Source organism: Pygoscelis adeliae, unplaced genomic scaffold, assembly GCF_000699105.1.
Source record: "Pygoscelis adeliae isolate BGI_AS28 unplaced genomic scaffold, ASM69910v1 Scaffold545, whole genome shotgun sequence".
Lineage (NCBI taxonomy): Eukaryota > Metazoa > Chordata > Aves > Sphenisciformes > Spheniscidae > Pygoscelis > Pygoscelis adeliae.
In genome coordinates, this window is record NW_008824746.1 from 235,562 (window position 1) to 244,618 (window position 9,057).

A 9,057-nucleotide genomic window follows, 5' to 3' on the forward strand; every position below is an offset into this window, starting at 1 on the left:
TTTGATATTTTCTATGTTAGAACTATCTGACTTTAATTGAATAAATGTAAATCTATTAGTGATGGAAGTGTGAATTGAAGTCAGTAAATCAGCAAAAAGAAGCTGATCCCATGAAAGGTATTTCTTCGGCAAATGAATTGTTAAAGGTATGCAATAATAAATACAACAAGCCATTTCATGTCCACGCCACATATATCCTATTTCTTGGCTGTTCTTGCGCGTCTTCTAATTCTTTCGGCTAAGCAGGGCTTTTTAACACACTTTACAGGAGCACACCTTAGATATCCAGGGATGTGGCTTCATGTCATCTGGAAAAGAAATGCATTCATCTGGCTTAGTGATTTTACAGTTTGAGGTAATAGGCAAGATTTTGTTTTTAAAAAATAAGTTATTTTACAATCTTTTTATAGAGTAATAAACTCTATAGTTTTTGTAATGGGATGAAAACTTTCAGCACCAACATGCTAGTGTTAAAAAATATCACAAATCTACCTCCAGAAGACTGTTTATGTTATAATTGCTATACTGCAAGAAGCAATATGGAACCCAAAACAGCTCGAGAGAATGTATGGCGTTCCTCAAAACTTTTCTCCTGAACAGCCTTCTCCTCCTTCTTCCTTTTTTGTTTTAAAGGAAAACATTCAAAACAGCAGAAAGATAATTTCTGTTTTAAATTAATAGATTATGTTTCCTCTGCAAATATAATTTTCAAATTATATCTATTTCCTTTCAGCAGAACTAATCCTACAATAGCTATAAACAGAAGTAATAGGAAATTATACTAATAAGCCATTATATTTTAATTCTGTCATGGCTTATTAGAATTCCACAGAAAAGCACTCTCAGTCATCAGTTTTTAGCTTCATGATTTCTTCTTATATGATGCATGGTAATATTTACAACCTGAATTTTAAATATTACTTGTATTAGAAACACTGCTTGAACAGATACAACATCTTTCATGAGTACACGAACATCGAGAAAGAAGTGCACACTATTCTTTCTCAGTCTAATGGATATCTTGTATATTTATCATGTTATCTATCATCTTTCTGTCTATCTGTGTCATAGACACAGAGAGATACACATTTTCTTGATGTCCACTGTGTAGTCTTCTGGTTTTACAGTTTGATTTACTATTTTAAAAAAACAAAACAAAACCTATGATTCATGATACTGGGTTACTACCCAGAGTGCTGATAGGATGTGACTCTACATCCACTGCAGTGAAATTCTTATGGATTTGTCTGTGCCTACATTGGAAATTCCAGAAAATCTGTCTGGAATAATTCCTGGGCACTAACATTTTATACACAGTCACTGAGCAGTATGGGCTATCAGTGTGGAAGTGCATCCTCTTCCTGCTTCATGCATCATCATCATCATCAACATCACCATCAACAACCTCCAGCACTCCGTTCCTGAATCAGTCCTCATTTACTGATACCCACTTTTCATGATGATGCAAATACAGAAAAAGAAAATCATGCTTTTCTAGGGTGCTTCATACTTGGAAATTTACTGAATATTTACTTTTACTTTCTGCCTGTGTACTGATCAACAGCCATATAGGTGACACAGTGCTGATTTAAATATCACACTCTCCAGTGGATTGAACTTGGAGCTGGTAAGTGAATATTTGACAGAGTAATTATAACTTGCCTGATAACAAGATAGTCACAATTTTAGTGCTGTATTTTTAAGCACACTATGGCTAATAAGAATCTGTTGTTCTTGATACATGTCCTCATTCTCATGTCTATTTGCTGCAGTTCTGTGTCTCACAGACTGTTTTTCAGGGACGGTCAGAGATCTTTCCCATCTCTGTGCCAAGGTCTATCTAGGACAAGCAATTAAGCAAGACTGTGAAAACTGCTCAGATTTTCACTATTATCTGTTATACACCCAAAATTACATTCTACCCCGAAAAGTCAAAAAATGAAGAGGGAAAAATTTACTATGGACAATGTTTTTGGAATGAAGGGATGGGAGAGATCATGAGCTGCAGAAGGGACCAGTTGACTCAGGCAGAGACTGTCTGGCTACCAAAGGCCATAAGCATATAAGGTTCTTACCATTTACATGGTTTTCATCCAAAAGATAGATGTAATTTCCGTCTACAGCTTCCAACTCAATCTTCCATTAGGGAGACTCAATTTCCCTCTGTTACCAAGTGAAGTAATAGTCTATTGCCTAGTCTACTGCAGTATCTCTGTTGGGGGAAATAAGAGGCAAGGGGCATCTGTGCCTACATTGTTTCTTGTGACTTCAGCCCAAATCTATTCCTTTTTCTCATAAGACCTATACTTGCAGAACCCTCCTTCGTGGGATTGCACCACTTACGAAAGCTAAGACACCTCAAGTTGAGTCAAGTCCTGTTACATTCCTTTTAGATTTTGACTGACAAAATTCAGAGCGTTTTCAATCCCCTTAAAACGCATCTCAAGCAACTCGCTTTGGACAAGGTGATATGCCCTCTGAAGGTGTGAATTTTCCACCATTGTTTGTACAAGAAAACTTGGGTGAATAGCTCAGACCTAGAAGTCCAAAGTTTCATGTTCACTCAGTTTCAGCCTTTTTCTCAGTTTCTCTAAGTGTGGAAAATTTGGCTGATAAAATGGAAAACACTGCTGGGAATATTTATTTGTATTAAAGCAGCACTCTAAGGGATGGTGAATTCTTTACGGGGGGTTGATATGATTAAAAGTTAAGTTCTACAAAAAGCTGTTGTAATTCTTATCTGATTATTATGTTCAAGGCCAGAGCAGAGACAAGTTTGAAAAGCCAAGGCTTTGCATGTCTAACAGAAGTAGTCCTCAGCATGTGGGGAAAATGGCAGTGATAAACCTACTATTAGCCATCTGGGAGAGAAGCCCAGCATCTCCTCTGTGTGTGGGCTAAAATAGACATGAGCCACTATCACAGATAATGGCAGCTTGTAGGCACATGAAGGGAGCAACTAAAATCCATTTCACTTAGACAAGAAACTGCAGTCTGATATTTACCTGTGTCCATCACATGTGAAAAATGTTTGCTGTGAATTATCCAAGAGAAAAGTGCAGGGTGAGGGGTTTCATTACCTCTCTGAGAGTAGTTCAGATCACACATTGAACACAAGAAATCACAGGTAAATCTCAGATTGGTGTCTTGGGTAGTCAGATGGATTCCTGCTATTCATCTGAGTATATGCCTTTTTCTACAATTGCTGGAGGCCCACATCCAGAGCAGTGAGAACATGTGCAGACACATAGAAAATGTGAAAGTAAAATAAGCAGAGTAAGCTTTATGTGATTTTAGAAAATTAAGATCACTTTGAAAATAACTCTCAGTCTAATGTCAAGGTTAGAGACTGCACCTTTCACCATTAGAAAACACAACACACAGGTATGTCTGTTACCGGCTGCTCTATAGCCTTCCTGATTCTGGTAGAAGTCATAATAAAGAACCCTTTCTCGGAATAGTTGGAATTCCTTGCAGGTATATTGTCATATTTTCACCTTTTCCTCATCAGAAGAGATAATAAAATCAATGTATTTCTTAACATCAGTTTTGCACATATGACAACATATTGCAAGTGAAGCACAAGAGACTTTGCAAAACACATACATAGGCTGCTTAATAAAAACTTATAAAGGAAGTTTGTAATTTTGCCCAGACTTTGAATATGTGTGAGAGAGACTCTAAAGTCACAGGTTTCACCAAACCAAATGCTGACCTCCCAGGCACTCTCAAATTCCAAGATACGATTCAAAGTTAAAGCACCTGAGAAATACTAGAGAAAATCATAGCCAACCGAATGTCATATTATTGTTTCAGTGATCGCTACTAAAAGTAAGTGGTAAGTTTTAAGTAAATGTATTGTGTTACCAAATCTTTCTTTTCAAACACGCACTTCTGTCAGAAGTGTCTTAATTTCTTATCACAGAATTTCATCCGCACAAGGAGCAATAAATAATTCATGTTCCTAGCTCTTTGTTGTGTGTCCCTGAACTGCACAGAGCTGGAAGGCTGACAGCTGTGTCAGGACAAGCACCAAAGATCTGACATGACAAGTGACTAACAAGTTTCTTTCAGTCTATAGTGAAAGAAGACAATGGCATAAAGTGCAAAAACGAAATCCTGAAACAAAATGAAACTGTTTCTTTCTCTTTACCTAAGTGTTTGCTATGAGCTTATTTCCGACCCATAACCTCTGGTCATTTTATAGTACTGCCCAACCCCCTTTACTCCTCACATTCGCCTGGCCATTTACGCCTGTCCACGGATCAATATGAGCAATTCTTGGAGAAATACGATGTCTCCATGACAACCAAGCCACAAATTCTCAGTGGAAAGCAGTGAGACCAGTAGTGAAATCTCCTGAGGTTTTCAGACCTATAAGACAAGATGTCTTAAAATGCAGGAATGGACAGAAACAAAAGCCAGAGTAATTCATTGTTTATTACTAGTTTAATGATGTCAGATGGACCGAATGGAACTCAGTTTTTAAGTTTAGATGCTTTATCAACATGTATTTTTGCCAGTCAATATTCACCTCCTGACAGGCTTTTATTCTTTCCATTACTTCATACAGATATGCAGAGTGCAGAATTGCATATTCAAGTTCCTGTCCAAACGTGCACACTTCGCCACACGGAATTAATTTAAGGTTAAAATTAATATTACCTTTAAGATACATTAATTCTCACCTGAACACTTTAGTGCCACCTTGTTTTAATACTTTCTCACTTCAGAACAGATCAGAGCTCTGGCAATCCACATTTTTGCCCATAATCATTGCTGAAGGGACTACAGACAGTTTCTGAAGGAGGTGCCATGCACCACAGATTGTAGATGCGATAAGGAATTAAACTTGGCTCCTTCCCCAGTAGATTATCTATTTCTTTCTAAATCTCATGCTGGTTTCCACCATATAGCATTGAGTCCAAGCCCACGAGGCTTTAAAATGAATACAGATTTACAATTCATTGGTTTCAATTATTCTAACATATACTGGTGTTCATTTCTGTGGAAAAGATGAAAAGGGAATGTAGTTCAAATCAGGTATATGACAGCGGCTGAACTCCCAAGGAATCTTGGAGGAGTGGAGTGTGCTGAAATATAATCCCCCAGACATGGGTCCTATCTGGGTTCTGAGATGACTTAGGGGACCTGACATGGATTTCAGACTGCACCCTTTGACTGAAAATTAAATCTCAGCAGTGTTCCTTGGGGAAGGATCAGGGGACTGTTGGCAGCTGCCCCCTGTCAGCACAGGCTGCAAGATTTGGAAATCTCTTAACTAAGCTGACAGGCCGCAGAGACGATGAATCAAAAATATGATACACGGATCAGCACACAAAGATGCAAGAGGGTACACAGAAACCAGATAAAGCAGGGAAGGAAAATACCAAGTGAAGAAAGATGTTTAACTCTTTCACTAATGAGGACTACGTGCAGGTTACGTATACGGTGCATGTGGGTCAAGCTCACAGTTTGCTTAAAAGACCTTAGTATTTAGTCGCACAGAATGTTTTTAATCAGCTGTGACTCGATACACTTCATATTTAATTGTTTCCCTTTGGGATTCATTTAATAAATTTTGTAGATGTTCCATAACGAGAAAGATAATGAAACTACATGAAGATAAATCTTTTAGTCACCAAAAAGAATGCACTTTATGGATGTTCCTGTATTTAGCTGAATCAATGTTAAGAGCCATTAAAATGAAATAATGATTGTGTGAGCTGATTTAAAGAAAAGAATCAAGCTATTTAACGCTACCAATTTGCTTTCCTCCAGAGATACAGCATTTGAATGTCCGCCACTACCTTCAACTGCAGTATATACAGTCCTTCTAATTTTTCATAATCTCATGCTACCTTCAAAGGGTCAGACATTGTACATATATTAAGCAAGCAGTGTAGTCCAAAACTAATTATAATGAACTAGTAGTGTCAGCTTTCTTTTTGGTCATAAAGCCTTTATCCTTTCTAAGACCCGAATTCTTGATGAAAGAGGAAAGGATAACAGCTCCACACTGTGACCCCTGGAGGTGACCATTAATTTGACATTGCAGCTGCTAAAAAGGAAACAGCATTACAATGTGATTTTTTTACAGACCCAAAAGCTGTGTCAGATTTATCACTTGATACTTGGTGACTGTCTTTAAATGCCTCTCACCTGGACTCTCGGACTCTTCCAAGACACATCTGTCAGGCGTATCCTCCACGTCTTGGAAGTTTGCCGAGTTTGAGCTCTTGTCATGCTTCAGCGCACTCACTGGAGCAATAAAGAATAAAAACAAGGGGAGGGAGAAATGTAATGTATTCAGAAACAAACACTTCCTGATTTTCTGCAGAGCTTTCGATGCTGAAGACATAATTTGTAAACACAAATATTAGATTGAAATAAAACAGAAACTCAAAGTACTTATATGCAACCATAGCACAGCTGAAAAATCCATAGACAAGAATTCATTCACGGAGAAGTTTGAGGCATCAGCTTAAATGTGATCCCTTTGAAGTAAAAAAATAGTTTTTTCTTATAGAATCCTAAAATAATAAAACAATTTATAAGCTATAAAAAGTGCTTGTCTGTTCCACCAAAGAAGCCAGTAAACAATATAAAAGATCAATTAGGTGGATTTGTAATTACTGGATTCGTTCACCAGGGAGAGAAATGGTATGCGTTTTAAGACGAAAATATGTTGCATATAACAAGCTAGAATGTGTAATAAAATCAGCGATAATTCCAAAGTGCAGTAAAAAACAGACTGAGTTGCAGTTCAGAGATTACCAAATTTGATTTCTTCTTTTACTTAATTGCTAAAAACATTTTCATTTCAGAGCAGGAAATATTTTCATGGAAACAATTATTTGTCTGTATATGACTTTCTAATTCACTTGGCTTTTGAACAAATCCCACACAAGTTTTCCTGAAGAGAAGAGAGATATTTCCCTTGTCAATGTCCATTTCCTTCTCTTCTGCTCCATATCTCCATATGGAGCCACAAATATAGCTTGAAAATGAAGTACAATTATTAAACAATACATTATAGAATAGCACAGTAAAGACTAGATCTCAATTTTTCAGTCCCATTAAAACTCTTAGCTGATCCCATTTCTTAGGAAAACAGTGGTGACTAGAAAATACTTAATTTTTTCTAATATCTAGAAAACTAAGCGAGGTTCCAAACTTCCGTGTGGATGGGGATACCAATGGCTATACACAATCCCAGTGTAGTTTTGTCCTGTTTTCAAAACAAGAAATTTGTTCCCTTATAACTTTTGATGGATTTTTTTTTTTTAATCAAATTAATATTTGCTGAAGGATTACTTAAACACCCATTTAAATTTTCCAAAATTATGAGTGAACCAACAAGGCCTCAGGGCATTGTTCAGACAGGAAGAGCTCAAAAGACACATATTCCAATTCAGTGCTCTGTGCTTCCCATCAGTTTGCAGCTATTGATCCCAGGTCACCAAAAGTTTCCATCATTCTCGACTCCTGCATCTACACAAAGTCTGTTTGAAGCAATCAGGGCTTCAATACAATTGTGGAATTAGATCCTTGAAAATGCAATATTAAAACAGAATAAATAATGAAATCTATGATAGTGACATCGTGCATTTCACCTGAAAAAAAAAAGCCAGCAAATTTTGCTTCAAAAATCTGCCTTGGATGGCAACTAACCAGTATGGAAAACCCTGCCCAGGCAGAGCAGGAACACTGGTTAAATTTCTAAGCTTACAAAAAGCCAGTAGACTTGTATCAATGGCCAATTTATCGACATGAAGAGGAGTTCTAGTTCTTGTCTCTGCCGTGGAAGTGTTGACATGATAATCTGCATGAGGTGAGTTGACACTGAAGAACAACTTAGAATAAATAGCAAATGTTCTTGTTCACACATGAAAACGCTATATGTGCCAGAAGAAACGTCTTCAAAGATATCTGTGCTTTTCTCTGATTTTTACAACATTTAAATAATTTTCAAATAGACTAATTGAAGGCCAGGATTCCCATTTCAAAAAAATAAAAAATGGAAAATGCAAGTGTGCGAATTATATTTTCATTAAATTGTTTTGTGCCAAATTTATCAGAACATTCTTTCTAAAACAATTCTTCCCATTAGGCAGTCAGCTCCACTGTGCTGAGTGATAGATTGAGTCATTACAGCTGCATGAATTTAAAAGTCAGAACTACGCTGAAGTAGAGCAATAGGAACATTTCCAACAGAGTGTGCTGTGGTAAAAGGGAGAAAACAAGTATGGCTATGCCTCTGCAGAGAAAGAGAAAAATCACAAGAGCTGTCCTCTCTAAAAGACGTAGCAGTGACCAAAATTCAGGATCAGCCTTTCAAAACACATGGTGTATCTTCACCCAGTAAAGAACTCTCATAGCGAACCAAGGAGGGGAGATGCATTCACAGCACCAAGCATCAGTCCCAGTTTGGAGATGGCAGGCACTTCCCTTGCTGGAAGTCTGTGCTGTAATTGCTCTTGCATGGCACTAGCACAAACCTGTACAAGTGCTCTCCCTCTGTCCCAGACCACGTCAGCATAAGTCATATAATTCAAACTAACCTGCTTGATTTTACAACAAAGCAGAGCTGAGCGGTGTTTTTAGGGAATGTACCAGATTCAGCCAAGAACTGACTTAACTCAGAACATAATGAATAAAAGACAGCTAGAAGCAGGTCCATACACAGATGAGCTGCATCAGAAGGAAGGTGCGAAGTGAACAAGAAAGAAACCCAGACAGGCTGGCAAGATCCTTGGAGAAAGCAGGAGGATCTCCGGTTGATATGCCTGAGTAGAGATTGCAGAGACTCAGGGAGATTCAGGAGAGGATGGAGTCACTGAAAGCCAAGAAAGACAAAAATGAGAAAAAAGGGATCACAGGCAGAGCTGATATGGCTGACAAATGACAAAAAGCAATGATGAAACACTCACACCAACACCTGGTGGCAAGGAGTCATCAGGAACAGTTCAAAGGGAGTGAAAAGCACAGATGGAAAGGGTTTTCACAGGGACAGAGAAGCAGACCTCTAGACAGCTTGTGTAAGAAGAGCTGTCG

The 9,057-nt window shown here is 37.8% G+C and overlaps 1 protein-coding gene across 1 annotated transcript in view; it reads right to left on the reverse strand.

The window, feature by feature from the left end:
- Window positions 1-252: 252 nt before the first annotated feature.
- The window catches only part of WDR72 (WD repeat domain 72), a 115,554-nt gene continuing 106,749 nt past the window's right edge, over window positions 253-9,057 (reverse strand). Inside the window, exons 18-19 of the mRNA XM_009323406.1 lie at window positions 6,163-6,261; window positions 253-308 (exon numbers count right to left, since the gene is read on the reverse strand). Of these exons, the coding sequence (XP_009321681.1) occupies window positions 253-308; window positions 6,163-6,261 (155 nt within the window). The remainder of the gene's footprint in view (window positions 309-6,162; window positions 6,262-9,057) is intronic.